The 20,593-nt window shown below is 45.4% G+C and overlaps 1 protein-coding gene across 2 annotated transcripts in view; it reads right to left on the bottom strand.

The window, feature by feature from the left end:
* Positions 1–4,322: 4,322 nt before the first annotated feature.
* Positions 4,323–20,593, bottom strand: part of LOC118397490 (cell adhesion molecule DSCAM-like) — a 139,619-nt gene continuing 123,348 nt past the window's right edge. Inside the window, exons 16-33 of one of the 2 annotated variants that reach the window (XM_035792276.1) lie at positions 20,027–20,097; positions 19,671–19,914; positions 19,267–19,413; positions 18,253–18,408; positions 17,880–18,010; positions 17,554–17,707; positions 17,261–17,378; positions 16,672–16,835; positions 16,382–16,480; positions 15,195–15,383; positions 14,102–14,392; positions 13,730–13,906; positions 13,146–13,176; positions 12,495–12,607; positions 12,241–12,390; positions 10,848–11,141; positions 10,442–10,744; positions 4,323–5,463 (exon numbers count right to left, since the gene is read on the bottom strand). In XM_035792276.1, the coding sequence (XP_035648169.1) occupies positions 5,063–5,463; positions 10,442–10,744; positions 10,848–11,141; positions 12,241–12,390; positions 12,495–12,607; positions 13,146–13,176; positions 13,730–13,906; positions 14,102–14,392; positions 15,195–15,383; positions 16,382–16,480; positions 16,672–16,835; positions 17,261–17,378; positions 17,554–17,707; positions 17,880–18,010; positions 18,253–18,408; positions 19,267–19,413; positions 19,671–19,914; positions 20,027–20,097 (3,233 nt within the window). In that variant the 3' untranslated portion in view covers positions 4,323–5,062. The remainder of the gene's footprint in view (positions 5,464–10,441; positions 10,745–10,847; positions 11,142–12,240; positions 12,391–12,494; positions 12,608–13,145; positions 13,177–13,729; positions 13,907–14,101; positions 14,393–15,194; positions 15,384–16,381; positions 16,481–16,671; positions 16,836–17,260; positions 17,379–17,553; positions 17,708–17,879; positions 18,011–18,252; positions 18,409–19,266; positions 19,414–19,670; positions 19,915–20,026; positions 20,098–20,593) is intronic. The other variant, XM_035792278.1, reaches the window with a different exon arrangement.

Raw genomic sequence — 20,593 nt, 5'->3', positions numbered from 1 at the left:
CTTATGTACATATTCTTTATCCCCTTACACTGTGTATAAGACAGTAGTTTTGGAATTGTTAGTTAGATTACTTGTTGGTTATCACTGCATTGTCGGAACTAGAAGCACAAGCATTTCGCTACACTCGCATTAACATCTGCTAACCATGTGTATGTGACAAATAACATTTTATTTGATTTGATCTCACAATCTAGGAGCTGCATATTCCTCTAGCCGATCAGATGGGAGAATTCTGTCTGGCTGATTTAAGAGAGCAGTTAATAAACTTTTCGCATGCCCTGGAGGGTGGTGTGTAAATCTCAGACCACCGCCATGGTTCATTTGGTTTCTAGGCCTACTTCAGAGGAAGTTGGGATGGGGGCAAGGAGGGATGAGGAGATGAATACAGTTATGTGGCATAAGGTGATAAATCCACCCCCTCGCCAGGAGGACGCCAACCCAACCAAGTCTCCCACCTAGTCCAGTCTGATGATAGAGGAATAGAGGAAGCTCATGAGAGACCATTTGTTGTCAGAAGCATCCAGCAGCGCAGCTCAGACCCTTCAGTTAGAACACGGACAAGACAGCTTCAGTTAGGACACGGACAAGACAGCTTCAGTTAGGACACGGACAAGACAGCTTCAGTTAGGACAAGGACAAGTCAGCTTAAGTTAGGACACGGACAAGACAGCTTCAGTTAGGACACGGACAAGACAGCTTCAGTTAGGACAAGGACAAGACAGCTTCAGTTAGGACACGGACAAGACAGCTTCAGTTAGGACACGGACAAGACAGCTTCAGTTAGGACACGGACAAGACAGCTTCAGTTAGGACACGGACAAGACAGCTTCAGTTAGGACACGGACAAGACAGCTTCAGTTAGGACACGGACAAGACAGCTTCAGTTAGGACACGGACAAGACAGCTTCAGTTAGGACATGGACAAGACAGCTTCAGTTAGGACAAGGACAAGACAGCTTCAGTTAGAACACGGACAAGACAGTTTCAGTTAGGACACGGACAAGACAGCTTCAGTTAGGACAAGGACAAGACAGCTTCAGTTAGGACACGGACAAGACAGCTTCAGTTAGGACAAGGACAAGACAGCTTCAGTTAGGACAAGGACAAGACAGCTTCAGTTAGGACAAGGACAAGACAGTTTCAGTTAGGACACGGACAAGACAGCTTCAGTTAGGACACGGACAAGACAGCTTCAGTTAGGACACGGACAAGACAGCTTCAGTTAGGACACGGACAAGACAGCTTCAGTTAGGACACGGACAAGACAGCTTCAGTTAGGACATGGACAAGACAGCTTCAGGATCCAGAGAGAGAGAAGAGAGAAGGAGACAGTGTCAGAAGGATCATGGGGGAAGACTGGTCTTGTGAGGAGGACAAGGGCTGACAGATGAAAGCAGCACAGGGTTACCTCCAGGGAGATGCCCAGTATTTCATGAGCTCCAAATTGCCCCCATCTGATGCCTGTTCTTCTGGCACCTCATTATGAGGCTTACGGGTGAGTGGTGGTCTATTCCAAACCTGCCTAAACTGACACTGCAGCACAATCCCCTCAGAGCCTCCCTAACCAATAGAACCATCCTCAGGGCATTATCTCTGACCTCTAGCCAAATCAGCTCACACACACACACACAACTTTAGAATTCCAGCCCATCTCAGATAGAGTGGGAAAAGCCATGAAACCCCTCTTCTACTGTACATTCACTCCCTGTGAGGCTGTACGGTCCTTGTACACTGTGCTACAAAACTGTCTTATCATTTCCGAACCCCAAAAACACTTTCTGAATGAGCTCATCAGTTTATACTGTAAGTAACACCATTTTCACATTTGGATGCAGGCTATGACTTCAGAAAAAGTTGTGAATCTCTCCTGATTGACACTGAGGCATTCACGTCTTGTTTCCCCAGGGGAAGGTCGTCGTGTCTGTATCTAAAATCTGATTAGGTTTAGAGCTTCTCTAAGGTGTGCGCATTGGGAGGTGGAATAATGGCCTCCGGTCAGAGGAACAAATACTTAATGTATGAGAGTGAAATCAGCACAGTACATTCACTACTGTACATGGCACCTACTTATCACTGACATATATATATATATGCTCATATTGTCCTGTGTGGCTCAGTTGGTAGAGTATGGTGCGTGCAACGCCAGGGTTGTGGGTTTGATTCCCATGGGGCACCAATACGGAAATAGTATACATTCACTACTGTAAGTGGCTCTGGATAAGAGTGTCTGCTAAATGATGAAAATGTTCAATATTGTTGCTGTCTTATGGAAACCCCATTACCCTAAACCAAAACCATTTAGGAAAATTATATTTTTTCTCCATAATTTCCATTTAACGAACGTACAATTATAAAACATCCGAAGCTATTTCGAACACATTTTGCTTTTGGTACTAGAGTCATGAAATATTCAGAGTACATTGAGGGGAGTTGCTGCTTTCAATAAATGAAAAGAAAACATTTATATTGACCAACAATTTGTTTCAAGGTTTTCATCAGACAGTGACGATGTGTAGAATAAATGAGTTATAACCACACTTTCCATGTAAAGACAGGAACAGTTACATCATGTTAGTATGTACAGTATATATGTGATGTCAAGTCAATTAGGAATAAGTCAACATGTACTGTAGATGTGTGAAGCACAACAAAAGGCTCCAATGTTTTTCAAAACACAACAAGTGCCTACTTCTGTCATTACGTAAGCCCCATAGCTGTGATGTGACTCCTCAGGCTCAGTAGAGTAGCTCATCAGATCTCCAGTGCTGCATTATAGATGCTGTGTCTACATGCAGACCCATTTGGACAGTAGACAAACCCAATAGCCCCACCTCCGTATTGTTTCTAACTTTCCAGAGACGTAGTACGTTCATTAAGATGTTACTACCACTCCCTGCAGTGGCATAGTGCTGTGTGTGTGTGTGTGTGTGTGTGTGTGTGTGTGTGTGTGTGTGTGTGTGTGTGTGTGTGTGTGTGTGTGTGTGTGTGTGTGTGTGTGTGTGTGTGTGTGTGTGTGTGTGTGTGTGTGTGTGTGTGTGTGTGTGTGTGTGTGTGTGTGTGTGTGTGTGTGTGTGTGTGTGTGTGTGGTGCCCCATATTCTGTTATAGGGATCAGTGTGTGACAATGTAAACCTGATCTGGGACCCAATGTCGTTGTGGGGATGAATAATTTATTGGGTTCTGTGCGCTAGAGTCTTGCGACGCTCCAAGTGGCTGTATAGACTACAGCGGGTTCCTGTACTGCCCTTGAAGCTTCCCATGAGAATGTCACAATGTGTTTAAGTACTGTACAGCCCTCTCTAAAGCTAAACCAATTCCTCCTCATTTATTGTCAAAGAGGTGCTGTGTTGAGTGACTACACAGTGCACTCTGTTGGTGGTGACAACTCCAGGCCAACCCAGTGAGAGCCATTCAAAGTCACATCAAAAGAGCGCTGGTACAACCAGTGCTAAAGGACTCGAAATATAGACTAAGACACAGGAAGTCTCATCTTTCATTAGTTTGTCATCTCACTGAAATAAGTATAAGGTCTTGTCAATACCCTTCACTACAGTGTTAAAATTAGATTTGGGCTTTCAGGTGAATGTACCAATAAGTTGTCACTACTGTAGATAAATCATACTTATTTAAGCAGAGAGCCCTCTGCACTAAAGGTGAAGGGGTCACTGGACTCAGATACCCCTGAGGTCTGATAGGGAGCAGTGATGTCTATACCCTGCCTGCCCTCTACTTGCTATTATAATGTGAGACATCCAATCCAGGTGACCTGTTCAGAATAATTTACCATGTATACACCAAGACCAATTATTGCAGTTACCTCGACTTACATGTACCTTTGCACATTGACTCGGTATTGGTACCTCTTGTATATAGCCTGGGTATTGTTATTCTATTGTATTACTATTTTTCCTTTAGTTTATTTAGTACATTTTTTCGCGCATACTTTTCTTTTACGCTGCATTGTTGGTTAATTCACAGTAAGGTGGCAGGGTGGCCTAGTGGTTAGAGCGTTGGACTAGGAACCGGAAGGTTGCAAGTTCAAACCCCCGAGCTGACAAGGTACAAATCTGTTGTTCTGCCCCTGACCAGGCAGTTATCCCACTGTTCCCAGGCCGTCATTGAAAATAAGAAGTTGTTCTTAAATGACTTGCATAGTTAACTAAAGATAAAATAAAAAATAAAAGGTCTACTACACCTGTTGTAAATGGTGCATGTGACAAATAAAATTAGATTTGATTAAGTGATCTGTGTGCTGGGCTCTGTGGTGGCTGGGATGGAGGAACAGAGAGAAGAAACAGTAGTATCTCCAATCAAACCCACGTGTGCAAACATGACTAAGGACTTTATTAACCAAATCATTTTCCTTGTAATATCCACAAATAAAAGTGATCTCTTTTATATATATTCACATTATATAATTTTCATAGTGTGACAAAATTCTCTTTTGGATTTTCCAGCCATTCCTATAATTGTCATAGATTTCCATGCAGTCATTGGAAAGGTTGAAGAACGTAGTAACAATCTATCTGAGTAGATTGAGTAGACGGCATGGACAGACAGGTTCAGCTTTAATGGAGTTCTTTTCCTTGACTCCTCTCGTTGTTGAAAAACGGCCAGATACCTAATCATCGATTTGATCACACTGCGACATACAAAATAAATAAATGAAGAAAGCAATATCCCCTTGCAGAGTCCTCCTCTTCTTCTTCTTGTTTTTAGACATTTCTATATTTTTATATATAATAAGAATGACTGTAATTATCCTTGATATAAATTCAATAGTATTTTTTTTTCTCTGTCAAATTTAAATACATTATTTTGGCAATTTCATATGGTGTTTAGAATAAAATAATACTCAAAATAGAAAATAAAACAGAGAAATGAGACAGCCAGAAGAGGAAAGAAGGGAGAAAGAACAAAATAAAGGAATACTTGGAGTCAGAAATATACAACTTCAGTTGTTGTTGAAAAGTGTCCATCATCATCATAGTTCTGTGCCAGCTCTCTGTGTAGAGCTGCAGTACAGTATACAGTCCAAGTCCTGGAGTGTGTAACTCCTTGTGTTATACCAGTGTGTAGGACTTTGCGTAGGGGTTGTTGCTCTGTTTTAAGTGTCCTCTGGAATCTAGCAGGGACTCCTGTGAGCTACTGAGCTTGGCGGCCTGTGCCTGGGCCAGGTCTCCGGTGGCCTCACGGCCAGTGGGCTCACGCTGGGGCAGGGTGGAGGCAGTCCCTGGCTGCCACTGCTGCACCTCCCTGGACGTGGGCACCTCCATGGGTGTGGGCTCCAGGAGCGGGGGCCGTTTCAGGGTGCGGCTCTTCTGGGGCTCCAGACACGCCTGGCCCAACGCCACTGCCTCCCCTCCCCCGTTACCACCGTTGGACCCCCGGCCTCCCGACACAGAGCCACGGTTTAACAGGAAGTCCATGCGTAGGTACGGGGGCAGGTGCACCAGCTCTCCACCTGAGGGATGAGACCAGAGAGGGGGTTAGAGAGGTAACCAGTCAGGAAGGTTAGAGGGGTAACCAATCAGGAAGGTTAGAGGGGTAACCAATCAGGAAGGTTAGAGGGGTAACCAATCAGGAAGGTTAGCGGGGTAAAAAGTCAGGAAAGTTAGCGGGGTACCCAATCAGGAAGGTTAGAGGGGTACCAGTCAGGAAGGTTAGAAGAGTACCCAGTCAGGAAGGTTAGCGGGGTAACCAGTCAGGAAGGTTAGAGGGGTACCAGTCAGGAAGGTTAGAGGGGTACCAGTCAGGAAGGTTAGCGGGGTACCCAGTCAGGAAGGTTAGAGGGGTACCAGTCAGGCAGGTTAGTGGGGTACCAGTCAGGAAGGTTAGCGGGGTACCCAGTCAGGAAGGTTAGCGGGGTAACCAATCAGGAAGGTTAGCGGGGTACCCAGTCAGGAAGGTTAGAGGGGTACCAGTCAGGAAGGTTAGCGGGGTACCCAGTCAGGAAGGTTAGCGGGGTAACCAATCAGGAAGGTTAGCGGGGTACCCAGTCAGGAAGGTTAGAGGGGTACCAGTCAGGCAGGTTAGTGGGGTACCCAGTCAGGAAGGTTAGAGGGGTACCAGTCAGGCAGGTTAGTGGGGTACCCAGTCAGGAAGGTTAGCGGGGTACCCAGTCAGGAAGGTTAGAGGGGTACCCAGTCAGGAAGGTTAGAGGGGTACCCAGTCAGGAAGGTTAGAGGGGTACCCAGTCAGGAAGGTTAGAGGGGTACCCAGTCAGGAAGGTTAGCGGGGTAACCAATCAGGAAGGTTAGCGGGGTACCCAGTCAGGAAGGTTAGAGGGGTACCCAGTCAGGAAGGTTAGAGGGGTACCAGTCAGGCAGGTTAGTGGGGTACCCAGTCAGGAAGGTTAGCGGGGTACCCAGTCAGGAAGGTTAGAGGGGTACCAGTCAGGCAGGTTAGTGGGGTACCCAGTCAGGAAGGTTAGCGGGGTACCCAGTCAGGAAGGTTAGAGGGGTACCCAGTCAGGAAGGTTAGAGGGGTACCCAGTCAGGAAGGTTAGAGGGGTACCCAGTCAGGAAGGTTAGAGGGGTACCCAGTCAGGAAGGTTAGCGGGGTAACCAATCAGGAAGGTTAGCGGGGTACCCAGTCAGGAAGGTTAGAGGGGTACCCAGTCAGGAAGGTTAGAGGGGTACCCAGTCAGGAAGGTTAGAGGGGTACCCAGTCAGGAAGGTTAGCGGGGTAACCAATCAGGAAGGTTAGCGGGGTACCCAGTCAGGAAGGTTAGAGGGGTACCCAGTCAGGAAGGTTAGAGGGGTACCCAGTCAGGAAGGTTAGTGCGGTACCCAATCAGGAAGGTTAGAGGGGTACCAAGTCAGGAAGGTTAGAGGGGTAACCAATCAGGAAGGTTAGCGGGGTATCCAATCAGGAAGGTTAGATGGGTACCCAGTCAGGAAGGTTAGAAGGGTACCCAGTCAGGAAGGTTAGCGGGGTAACCAATCAGGAAGGTTAGAAGGGTACCCAGTCAGGAAGGTTAGAGGGTTACCCAATCAGGAAGGTTAGAGGGGTACCCAATCAGGAAGGTTAGAGGGGTACCCAATCAGGAAGGTTAGAGGGGTACACTCACTACACTGAGCTGGGAGGAAAATTATCAATGTCAGCATTACTCGGTTACTTTCGAGTCTTTTCATATGGTATGTACAGTACTTACTGTCAGGATACATGGTATATGATAGGAACTCATATGAGTGGAGGAAATATGATTTCAGTTTGGATAATGTAATCCAATCTATCATATTGAGTCAGGAGGATACAGATTCTATAATGATTTCAGGACGATATAATTTTACATGGCTTGGCGAAGGGATTACTTATCCTATGATATTGCTGCATTAACCTGTCAGATTCATATTCAAATCACCTTTCCATTTCTTCAGGACTATCACATCGAACAGTCCTGCACTGCCCACTCTCAAACTCTCCTCATCTGTACTTGGGGTTAACTGAAGCAAAAAGGTGCTTCAAATCTCATTCAGAGACAGATTCTTTGCTGTCCAGGACCAGAATAAACCAAGCATGTGACGTAACCCAAGCGTACATTTAGTTAATGACACTGCAGCACTTTAAAATACTTCTCAACACAGTATTCCCCCATGCAGACAGTGAATCACTGGATACGGTTGAGTGGATGATGACACCATCACTTCTGCTGTAAATGTAACTCATCCACTAAATAAATTACATATTTCATTTAGTAAATTAGATAATCACAAACGTGTCCAGTAGCCGTCCAGTAGATGTGTCCAGTAGCCAGAGATGTATGAGTCGTACTGAAGATTTTACACTTGATTAGGAGTGGTGGGGAGACGTGTACTGTTCCATTACTGTTCTAATGGATGTCTTCAATATTAATCTTTCAGAGGCCACAGAGATCAGCAGGCTTCAGTGACTGGCCTTTTCAATGCCAAATCATTATCCCCCACCACATAGAGGAGGACCGGCCCATCTATGTAGATTGTATCCTACATGTGACCTTAGTGACTTAATCCCAGAGTTCACAGGGAGCATGAATAATTTACTGTGTATCTAATAGGCTTTATTAAAACCTGTAAATGGCAACCATTTTAAAGCTTTTCTTTGGGAGCTCATTGGGAATTTATTTAGCTGAAATCCATCAGGCTGTAAATTGCAGGGCGTGGGTAATGGCACAACTTATATCAGCTACACAACAATGATTCCCAGTCATGCATTATGTCTCTATGCGGGGGTTTGGGGGTTGATGAATATGAATGTTTCAACATTCTGTGTGCCCAAGTCGATCTGCGCTAATGGAAGCTGTTCTCATTTTCTGTAATCTAGCCTTCAACTACCCACACACTAGTAAACATACAGACACATCGCGCATGCCCACACCCACACGCACCCACACACACCCAAACACACCCAAACACACAGAGACACCTTGGCTTGTTTAAAGGCCCATCACATTTTGACTACTCAACACAAGAAACAGTGTTGCAGTAAATGTTTATGAGCTGAGAACCTCAAGATCATCCTCTATGATTGGCTCATAACAGTAATTGCACAGGACAGACTGTTTATGAGCGGTCACACAGATCGTTGCCCAATGTTTCCATCCAGCTTGCCCCAATCACTCTATTGTCACACACACACACGCACTCGCACACACACACACACACACACACACACACACACACACACACACACACACACACACACACACACACACACACACACACACACACACACACACACACACACACACACACACACACACACACACACACACACACACAAAGAAATGGGCTTGCCAGGTTGACCCACTGACCCCAGGTTGACCTACTGTATCAGTATCAGGTGTGTGTGATTGTGATTGACATGTGCCCTCCTCCGTATCCCTGTGTGAATGACAGATGAGGTCACAGTGTCAACTCAGGGCAAAGGTACATTACTACAGAAGGGGGGCAGGGGGCTACTGACAGACAGACAGACAGACAGACAGACAGACAGACAGACAGACAGACAGACAGACAGACAGATCGTTGACATTTTATATTGAAAATTGACTTTTTTTCCTGATCATACTGACACTCACTGGGAAAAAGCACACAAAAATGAACTGTGTTCAAACTAACATGGGTGAATTCCACAGTGTGTGCCACAACAGAGCTGGCTGATGGCATACAAGACTGGTAACAACGGTCTTCAACAGGGACTTACTGTAGAAACCTCTAAACTTGTCTATGTGTCGCTGGTGTTGCCCAACTCCCGCTGGATGAAAGTGAAACCAGGGTTAGCACGACGCTACATCAGGCTCTGCGTCTGAAAGACCGATATCACGCTGAACGTCTCCATTGTGGAAGTTAAGTGCTGTTTTGTATTGACAGACAATAGCTTTAGATTGGCTTGACAGATAGCCTCTACTTGCCCTTAGCTGACGGTTTAAGTCTCCTGCTGGCTGATGACTGTGGGCAGATGGCTTGTGTACTCACCATGAAAACATAATGAGGAACGGAAACTCAAGACCCAGCTCAGATAGCCAAAACCGGTCTACCTCGTGTCGTTGACCCCAGCCCAGTCCCTACCTCCAGACACCATCAACAACTAGCTAGTCTTCATACCCCCAGCCCAGAATGACAACTAGGCAGGCCAGGACTCACTAAACGCACAATACATTCTGTCTCTGTGTATGTGTGTATTTTTTACAAAAAGTATTTGAAAATGGGAATTTCCTCATATCTATGTATTTCAACCCAGTCTGTTTGGTCTGTCCACAAACTGCGCTAGACAGTGTAACCAATAGGAATGGGAGGTGAGAAGAAGCAGGTCATATGAGGCCAACCCGGGAGATGACAGTGTCAGAAAGGCGGATAGCCTGACAGATGGACGTAAGGACAGCTCCTCCATGTGCAGACATTTCAGCAGAGAGCTGAAGCTAAACACAGCACTGTGAAGGGTATTACTGGGTTTTAATGGTGTTTGTACTTCATCGAGCATTAACAGCATGCCAGAGGTGTTATCTGAGGAAGAGTATCTCATGATCACTATTTTGCAATAGGCATTTTGTAAAATGCCGTGTTAAATGAAAGCTATGAAACTTAACTTTGAACAGGCCAGAGAGCTGTGGAAGTTACAGTTGTAATGCTGTGACCCAAGGCCTAATTGGAGCAGAACTGAACTGCTATCTATAGCAGTGTTTTCCAACTCCGGTCCTCTAGTACCCCCAACAGTACACATTTTTGTTGTAGCCCCAGACGAAAACATCTGATTCAACTTGTCAAGGGCTTGATGATTAGTAGAATCAGGTGTGCTTGTTGAGGGACATATGCCTGTTGGGGGAGGACCCGAGTTGGAAAACACTGATCTAGAGTAATGAGGAAAATAATACATAATCATTTCCTTTCAGTAAGGTTTGAACTGTACTGTGTGTTTGCAGTGTATGTCTGTTCTGTATATGAGTGCTGCCTTCTCCTTACCCGGTCTGTGGGCCTTTGGTGCGGCCATGTTCATGACCCGGCTGATGTCCTGAGGCTTGGGCGGGGAGGCTGTGAACCTGCAGATGCCTGACTCAGACGGCGTGCTAGATGCCAGGCTGTCTGTGTAGTCGTTGGTGCCGGCCGTCATTTGCTCCGAGGAGGTGTCGGAGATGAAGCACTCTGTGATAGTGAACTTGGCGTGCCGCAGGTGCTCCTCCATCTTGGCGTGCTCGTAGGCCCGGGCCAGCTCCTCGTACGTGGACGACGCGCTCTCCGTCGACACCATGCTGCTCCGCGCGCGGTCTGCGTAGTCACACACAAACACACACAGAGACACAACATCCATTATAGTGTATGTATATAGCTGAAATTTCCTAAGATATATAGGAAATATCTTAAAACATACCGTGAGCACTCTGACCCTTCCACGTACAGTAGTAGTGGTCTCCCCTTTGCTGCAGACTAATGTTGTATGTGAGACATAGGGTCAGTCCAGTACCTGTGTCCTGCGATGGGCTGACGCTGTAGCTGTCACTCTCCTTGTCCACAGAGCCGGCAGCACGCGGTGTGGGCAGTCTCCAGTCTGTGCTCAGGGTGTGGGAGGAGGTGGGTGGTTGTGGCCGGTTCAGGGTCCACTGGCTGGCATAGCGGTTCCTGCTGGCTGCAGGGCCTGCTTTGGCAGTGCGGCGTGCTGTGGGGTCTGGGCATGAAAGGGCCAAGGTCTTTACTGGTGAGAGGCCTAGGCAGTGTCAGGCCTAGGCAGTGTCAGAATTGACACCCTATCCCCTATGTAGTGCACTACTTTTGACCAGTGTCCATATAGAAAAGGGTGTCATTTCAGACATACCACTGAAGAGCTACTAGAAAGTAAATTGCATACTGTATATTGAGTCTTAATTGTCTGTGTATCAAATTACACAAACATCTATTGATCAATAATAATTCCTAGGTTTGAAATTACAGTATCATCCTAACCTTTCACAGTCAATATAATATTTCCCAAAGACAAAAATAGTATCATATTTGGTCTGACCCAGACATTTAACCTACTGTGCTATGCATCAATGGCACCAAATCAGAATGTCCCTTGAGAACGGCCATGATTAGATCCGGCCTGGAGAAGCCAGAGAAGAATAGCAGTGGTAATAGTAGTAGATAGTAGTAATTCCATCAGTGGGTTGGAAACTGGCACAGCGGTCAGTGTTTGCCCAACACTCTGGATAGATGTGGCTGAGTCAGCAGATAAGGTTCAGGCTCACTGTGCTTATTGTTTATTCATTTTTTTGGGCCCACTGTGCTTCCTGGCCAGCCTCAATGAGCCCAATCAGGTGAGCGGTCAGATGGAGCCAGAGGCCTCTCCACTCTTCATCAGCTCAACTCGACTGGCTCAGCAGCAAGAGCCTCCATAGGCCACTGTCTAGCCACTGCCTTGACTCACATTGCTCTGGGCTGTGGGCTCTGTAAGTGGATCTGAGTGTTGAAACTATGATAAGCTGAAGATTCTAGTTTGCTTAGAATGGATTTGGGATCAGGGTATGTGGATACCTGGAGGTTAATTGTTTATTAAAAAAACTCTAAAGTCTAAACACTGATTGGAGGACTGGGGTACAGTTACATGCACATGAGAGAGAAATATGTACAATGATGCTTGGATTGAATGCAACTATATAAAAAAATGTGAATCTTGACAAAGAGCATCTCTTATGTTTCCAGGGGATGACATTAGGCTAGTAGCTTACTGTACGTCAGAGTAAAGGTGGTGAGGGGTGGGATATAGAGGTGATTAAATAGGCTCTTACTGGTTCCAGGCCGGGCGTCGGAGACGTCCACCAGTGGGCCGGTGGCCTGCGACAGGGACTGGTAGTGGACTGTGTGCGTGACCGTGGACGACTTCTGTTTGGACGTCTCCCCAAAGTCATTATCAGTCAGCAGCACCGTCGACCTGTCGTCTGTCAGACAGAAAACAGGGAGGGAGACAATGAGTTCTTAGAAAAGATTATCAAATATAACATGCAAGGGATAAGCATACTGGTGGGGAAGACAGGGGTCTCACCAATAATCTCCATAGTATCTCTCTCCTCGATGAGCAGCTGGGCTCGGGGGATATCGATGTGCATTCTCATGGTCTGCTGCTTGTTGGATGTGTCTGGTGTCCGTGTGTTTTTACTAGGAGATAGTATTGTTTGCAAGTATTCAGTCATAGTTAGTAACTGTCCAGTGAAAATATCAGTTTTAAAAACTCATATTTTGATAACTCATACTCAAATAACGTTGCTGACTCATCCTGTAGACGTATTTGTGGCCAAAGCATAAATTGGAGGGAAAAAAACGCTTCAAAAACCCTACCTCAAACTTGAAACTCAAAAAGACTCTTTTAAAAAGACTTGCTATTTCCTCATACAGTATATATATCATACTCCTGAGGAGGATGAGCTGGCCAATCATCAGCAATCTATTTGTATTAATATTTTTAATGGCTGGTATATGCCCACAACATCCTGTTGTCGGGGTACGCACACACCATTCCAACACAGAAAAGTTGTTTTAAAAAAACGGAATAAAAGAACGTTGGAAGGGAAACTATTTCACTCATATTGTAAGTAATTATAGGTAATACTTAATAGAAATCTGGAAACACTGGACAGTTAGTTTAAAGTATTTTATGATTCCTATCTAAAGTTAACATGTATTCCTCTTCACGTACCTCATCAGCATTTCTGCCAGGCTTTTTGCATCTGTAAAGTCAGCATATAGTAAATTAGTAACAACGCAGAGTTGACAGAAGCTAACATATTAAAATCAAAAGCACCAAGCTAATTTCCTAGATGTGCAAAACTAGAACATTAGAGTGGGGCAAATTAAAAGTGGAACACTAGATCTGATCAGACCGTTCTACGCTGTTAGCTAAACTGATAGCCTCTTAGCCTCTTGTGGCGGCAGATAGCCTAGTGGTTAGAGTGTTGGGCCAGTAACCAAAAGTGTTGCGAGATCAAATCCCTGAGCTGACAAGGTAAAAATCTGTCGTTCTGCCCCTGAACAAGGCAGTTAACCCACTGTTCCTAGGCTGCCATTGTAAATAAGAATGTGTTCCTAACTGACTTGCCTAGTTAAGTAAAACAATCTATTACATAATGAAAGTCAATAGTCAGAATTCTACTGGTTCTGCTCAGGTTAATTGATCCTCACTCTCTTGAGCATGAAGCATACAGCTCTAAAAAGTGCTTGTGTGTTATTAAGTGCTTTGTTTCTATTGTGTGTGTACGTGCTTGTGAGTGTGTTCTGACTCACCGCGTAGCCTCTTGAGCCTCTGCTCCCTCCTCCTCCTCTTCAGCACCATCAGGAGGATGAAGACCATGACAGCAGCCACCAGGATACAGGTGATGGTCACCATCATCTTCAGCCCCTCGTTGCCTGACATGTTGTCTGTGATGGGGTCCACTGTCTTCAACAGAGGAGGGATGGTGCCTGCGGAGGGAGGAACCAGATAAGCTTGGGGAACCTACCATCCTGAGTATCAGGCATGACTATTTAAGGATGCACCACCAGGGTTGAGGCATCGTAGTCAAATATGTCTCTTTGGAAGGCCTTCTTTGGTATATGAAATTATCCTGGTTCAGGAAAAAAATGTATCATATTAGAAGACCACTGAACTGAACTCACTTCCATCGGCGTTGAGCGTGGCGAACATGATCTTCTTCTCAGCGGAGCCGGCGCTATTGACCACTTTCATCTGCAGCTCGTACCAGGTTGCCTCCGCCAGGTCATACAGGATGTAGCTCTTGGTTAGGGAGGTGCGCTGAGCCGTGGTCCACGTTGCCGTGTCCATCGGATGGTACTCCAGGGTGAACGAGGTGATTGGGCAGCCACCATTGTTCCACCCAATTAGATTGAGCCTGACCCGGGTGGAGTTGATGCTGGCAAACAGCTCATGTTCTTTGGCAAACTGGGGCTCTGGAAAGAAGAGGGGAGAAGAGATCAGATGTAGACTTCTAAGGATGCCTGTAACATTTTATTCATGAGCCAGATCAGGTCACATAATAATTGAGCTAGTCTGAGGGATTGCTTGATAAAATGTTGGATAGAACTGCTGAGTTAGAGTCAGTTCTAAGGGGACAGTGGTGGTGGAGATGCTATAGAGCATGGATGGGCAACATTGAAGGGGGTGGGGGCCACAAAAAAGTTGCTTGTAGGTCTGCATACCCACATGCGCCCACACACACCCCACCCCACCGCCACCACGTTGTGAGCAAAACATTTTAGCAGCCCCCCTCTTGACAGTGGACTGATTTTTTTTTACGTTTAAAAAAAAAATGTTGCAGTTTTATAACTAATTTCATGCAATTCTACTCATTTTGCCATGGGGTGGAGAGGAAAATTAGCAGTTTTACATTTTACCATAGGGTGGAGAGAAGTGTTTGCAGTTTGTGATATCTGTGATATCTGAGTGAGACTGACTAACAAAATCAATGGGGCCCCTCGGCCGGTAATTCGACCATGATTACTAAGTTTAGATAGCTGGCCGCTAGACTAATTTATCAATCTAGAAATGTTTAGCTGACGTGGCTAATTGATTGACTATCATTGACTGACATAAGATAAAAACTACTGATGCACAACCAAATTTCAAAATTGCACTTTGTGTATTCAACTATTCTAACTTCCAATAGAACGTTTAGAACCCGACTGAGTAAAAAAAAAAAAAAAAAAACTTGATCCGAGGGCCAGTTGCCCATCCTTGCTAAAAAGACTGCACCTTTTCCGTGGGTCTTTGCTTCAATGATCTCACTGATGCGTCCGGGGCCCACTCCGTTCTGAGCAGTCAGGGTGAACTTGTACCAGGTGCCACACTTCAGGTTCTCCAGACGGTACGACCGCTCACTAGGGCTGATGGGAAAGCTGCCCCACTGCTCACTGTTGTCCTCTGAGTACTGCAGGATGTAGCCTACAGAAAGAGAAAAAGACAGAGACAGAGCATAACTGTAAAATCTCTCCCAACATACTCCAAGTTAATCTAATAACTACATTACCCAGATAATCACTCACAGTGCTGGCACAGCAAAGTGGAACCTTGTAGTATTTGCACTTCCCTTCCAACAGATTGTTCAGTGTTAGACATCGGCTAAATACCTATAAACATGCCATTGAGATTGATTAACATTAAATGTAACATAAGGCAGGACAACAGCACCTGATCATAGCCACCATTTACTCGGACAAGAGGCAAATAAGACACTGTATTGGTGTTAGAGCAAAGACTAAACAAAATCATTTGACTCATGACATGAAAACAAATACCATAGGAAATCATCCTGGATATCCCTTAAAATCTATTTTAAAAAGCCTGAGAGGCCAGAAGCCTGTTGTGTTCCAGTGATGACCAGCTATGATAAATCACCAGTGCAACTCCAAATGTGATTGGGCTTTCTTCTTGACTGAGTGGTTTAACCTTCCACTTTAACCCACCTAATCTACTTTGTTCCTTTTTAATCTATTCCCTCTCCACTGTTTTAGCACCCCACTCAGCGCAATTACCAGGCCTGTCTAAGATAATGAGAAGTGGAGGGCCTTGTAAGATGATTTTGTTCACCCAATGTCCTAATAGGATACTAGCCGTGTAACTGAAGTGTCATTTGTGTGTCTTAGTAGTTACCAGTGGCTTGTTGAGGTGTTGTTGGTTTGCCCAAATGGAGGTCTACTTTATCTCTTGTTGAAATGTCATTAGTTAGTGTGTCTGAATGGAGGTCTACTTTATCTCTTGTTGAAATGTCATTAGTTAGTGTGTCTGAATGGAGGTCTACTTTATCTCTTGTTGAAATGTCATTAGTTAGTGTGTCTGAATGGGAATATTTGTCTTGTTGAAGTGTCACTGGGGTGTCGGAAAGGAGGTCTATGCCTTGTAGAGGTGTCTCTGGTGTGTCCAAATGGCCTAATGTCACTCACCTCTGATGGAGCTTCCTCCATTGTCCCCAGGTATCCAGGACAGAGTGATTGACGTGGTAGTTGTCTTGGTAACTGTGAGGCGTGGTTGGTCTGGAGGAACTGTAGAACAAAAGGAATGATGTTTTGAACTAGATCCATGACAACAAAGCATCTGTGCTACATCAAACTATCCACTAAGTGTTCTCAGAAGACCTACTGCTAACCTACATAGAAAGGCCTTTGAAGTGTTAGTACCAATTAGTATTGGACAGTTTTGGACAATTCTCCTTTTGCATCTCTCTCTGTCTTACCTTGAACCTGCAGGTTCAGCGTGATTTCATCAGAGCCCCAGTTGTTGCTGGCCACACAGCTGTAGTTCCCAGAGTCCTCTGCTTTCACCGTCCGGATGATGAAACTAGCGTTGCTATGGACACTGTGGCGTCCGTCAATCAGAACAGGAGCAGGGGTACCATTGCTGTTGAGAGGTAGAGTTGACCACATGATATTCAGTACAGTATGTGATCAGAGTAAAAAAAAAAAAGACATTCCTGCATTGTGTTGAATCATGTGACAGATGGGTGTTGACCATAGAGATGTATAGAGATCATTACTTGGAAATAACCCCGTTTTGCATGGTTTGCCTAGTTCGTAAACAGCTTAAAGCTATATGACCGCTATAGAGTGGCTACAATAAATGAACGACACACAATATTTGCTTCAAGACTCCAGCCCTGCAGGTGGCGGTAAGTCACCAATATTAGCTTTGCACTTTTTTCAAACGTCAAAATAAGAACAAAATGAATACTTTAAAATGTAGATAGCCTCAATGACTGTCACAGAAGCCATAATGGCACAGATAAAACGTTGCGATCTCTATACATCTCTATGGCCTTGACTTACTTTCCCTTCAGCCACTTGATGGTGGGGGGTGGATCTCCGACCGCCTTGCAGGGCAGAATGATGTCCCTCATCCAGGGTGTAGTCACTGTTCCGTTGAACGTCAGGATCCTGGCCGGAGCTATGGGGGTTACATACATGCACCACTGTGACTGTACCATTCTACTCCTATGAAAAACAATGATGAATAAAAACAGAACGCAAGCAATATCATAGATGCCAACACCATAGTGCAATCAATAATACTTCAGCCAGATTAGTTTTGATAGTTACACTATTACACAGGCAGCCTGTACCTTTGGCCCGGGGTTCCACTGTGATGGTCTCACTGCTGTTGCCTCGCCCAGCGGCTGTCACGGCAACCACCCAGATGCTGTACTTCCTGTTGCGGGCCAGGTTTGGCACTCTGTAGAAATATACATCAGGAGAAGCCTCAAACTCACTCATCACCTGGAGAGAGGGACAGAGAAAGGGAAGGGGGTTACACATCTGTGCATTTAACAGGGGAGTAATCTTCAAGAGTATTCTCTCTCCGTACAGGACTTTCAAATACAGCCCAGAATGGCAGGACTGGAGGCGGCGTTATAATGAGAGCTGTGGTAATGATAATAGAGCTCCGTACAGTGGGGTGGTTGGAGCAGAAGACGATGTACTTCCTAATGATGCCGTTGAGTTTGAGAGGAGGGAGCCAGGACACAAACACCACGGAGCTGGTGGAGGCTGCGGCCTTAACCCCCGCTGGAGGCCCAGGGACTAGAGGGAGGAAGGAGAGTAAAGATTATGTTAAACATACATATATACTGCAAGTATTAATAGAAACATATGGGCTCATGACCCTATTCAAGCCCATTGCAGACAGTGCTTTATTCCTGAAATCTGATTTGACGTATTCATGCATAGCTTGAACTTTTGCAGGAATCATGCTGTGATGTCAATGTGAAAGCAATGATCCACATCTATCTCAAGTGTATCTCAAGCCAGGATTTGTATCTCACTGTCTTCCTTGGTCCGGGTGAAGATCTGCTCGCTGCGCACCCCGTCCCCGGCCCGGGTGAAGGCCAGAACCTGGATGCTGTAGTTGGTGTATTTCTCCAGACCATCCAGTTCCAGAGACGGGTAGGAGGTGGTCACGTTCCTGATCTCTCCCAACTCTGACAATGTCACACAACGGTTACACAACAGTTTATCACTCACTCTCACACCATGTCAAATCAAGTCTATGATCCAGTGTGATAGAATTCAAAGAACTACAGTACAGTGACCACAACAACACAATAAGCCTATAACATGCTCCCTGTAAGACCACACTGCAAACTACCATACAAGATGATGCCCATACACAGTAAAATACTGTGATTTTTGACCGAGGTAGTATCTGTGATATTGCAATGACTGACTACTGGCAGTAGTGCTCTGTCTGCTGCGTCTCCTCTGTCCTTGACTGAGTGTCCTTGTAGACAGAGCTGAAGCAGTGAATTATTGATGGAGGCCCGGCAGGCTGCAGGCTGGATCCCATCCACAGGGCCTGAGCAGGAGCAGGGTGTTAAGCTCTGGGTGCTGCCCACTCTGGCCCTGTGGTACCTTCCTCCATATAACCCACCTCACTAGAATGAAGCTACTAAACAACTAATGGACTAGATTATATACAGAACAGGATGTGTCTATTGAGATATAATACTCATTGGATAGTTGATTTATAAGTAAAGCTATACGTTTAATTTGTAACTCATTTGACCAACACTGGCAGAATGAAATTAAGGAGAAAATGGCAATGTTGCTGAAATATTGCAAAAATTCAAAAAGAAAACCCATAATCTAGTGTTGCCTGTTGAGAAAACTAAAAACTAAACTACTACTAATAATAAAAACTAAGCTAGGGGTGCAAATCTGCCAAGTAAGAAAATTAGAGACTGGGCTAAAACCATTATGATCATAGTGCTCACACCACCAGTGGTCCGCTAAGTGCCTGCTAGCTGGTGTGTTCTGAGTGTCTGTTAATAAGCCCCTACCTCCATCTGGCAGATTGGCCCAGTAGATGACTCTGTAGCCCTGCAGGTTTCCATTGAGGGCCTCTTTGGGCAGGGTCAACCAGGAAAGAGAGATGACTTCTGGAGACTTGGCCATGGCCAGGACATTCTCAGGGGGACGCGAGGGGACTGTTAAGGGACAGGAGGGAAACAAAGTTAGGACAAATGTACAGACAATGGTCAAACTAGGCTGAATTAACTCCCCCTACTGACTTCTAACTGTATTGCTGATTTCAAATCTTTCGGTTTGAGGTAATTCAGCAATCATCCAGAAGATGGTAGTCTACCTACGGCAGTGAATTTACACTGTGAATGCAGGCACACGCACACACACACACACACAACTCTACCCTACCCCACCCCTTAACCCCTTGATCCATACTAACCATCCTCCAGTGTTTTGGTGATGACCTCCTGAGAGGAGGGCCCGGTGCCTGCACGGTTAGCCGCCTGCACCACCACCCCATACTCAGTGAACTTCCTCAGGTTGTCCAGGGTGATGCTCTCGCTGCTGTCCCCTGTGGTGTCCATGCTGATGATGTTAAACTGGAAGCTGCCTCCAGAGCTGTACTCTCTGTAACCCACCTGGTAGCCCCGGATCACCCCATTCTGAAGGTGCTTGTGGGGGGCCTGAGGAGCAGGAGGAGGACGAGGAGGAGGAGGGATGGATCAGACTGTACATACTCATGACACAGATAGAAACAGGAAAATCTGTCTGTTTAACTCCATGAAGACACAGTACCTTCCAGGTGACTTTGATGCTTTGTGGAGAGGTGGCCTCCAGTTGTACTTCTTGTGGGGGGCCATCGGGGGCTGTAGAACAGATGTGTAATATTAACACAAAATACTCTTATGAGAGATTCAGTTGAATGAGGCAGAGATGATAGCAGAGACCATAGAGGAAAGCAATACTTTTTTCTGGTTGGTGTGTGGCAAATTAATTAAGTAGACTAGACCCAGCTGCTATCGCATTGGTGCATATGGGAGAGACACCCCTTAAGTAGACCAGAACTGTGAAAAAAATGTTCCATGGTAAAAGGCCTTTTTGAATCATCTGTATAATCCACCATCTTTGACGGAGGCTTTTCAGACATTAATTATATTTAGGAAATATTTCACTAGATGGCGATGCAGCACTAGAAATATGTTTGCTCTGTTATGAACGAGAGACAGACCTTTACTGTATTCAAGGGAATATTACAATACAAATAAATACATATCCATGACTAAAATCTGAAGACAAACAGAATATGTGTCAACCTGGTTTGGAACATAACTACATGCTGTTTTGACCCGGTGAAGGAGAGAT

Source organism: Oncorhynchus keta, chromosome 18 (genome assembly GCF_023373465.1).
Source record: "Oncorhynchus keta strain PuntledgeMale-10-30-2019 chromosome 18, Oket_V2, whole genome shotgun sequence".
Lineage (NCBI taxonomy): Eukaryota > Metazoa > Chordata > Actinopteri > Salmoniformes > Salmonidae > Oncorhynchus > Oncorhynchus keta.
This window is presented reverse-complemented; position numbering and strand designations above follow the sequence as displayed.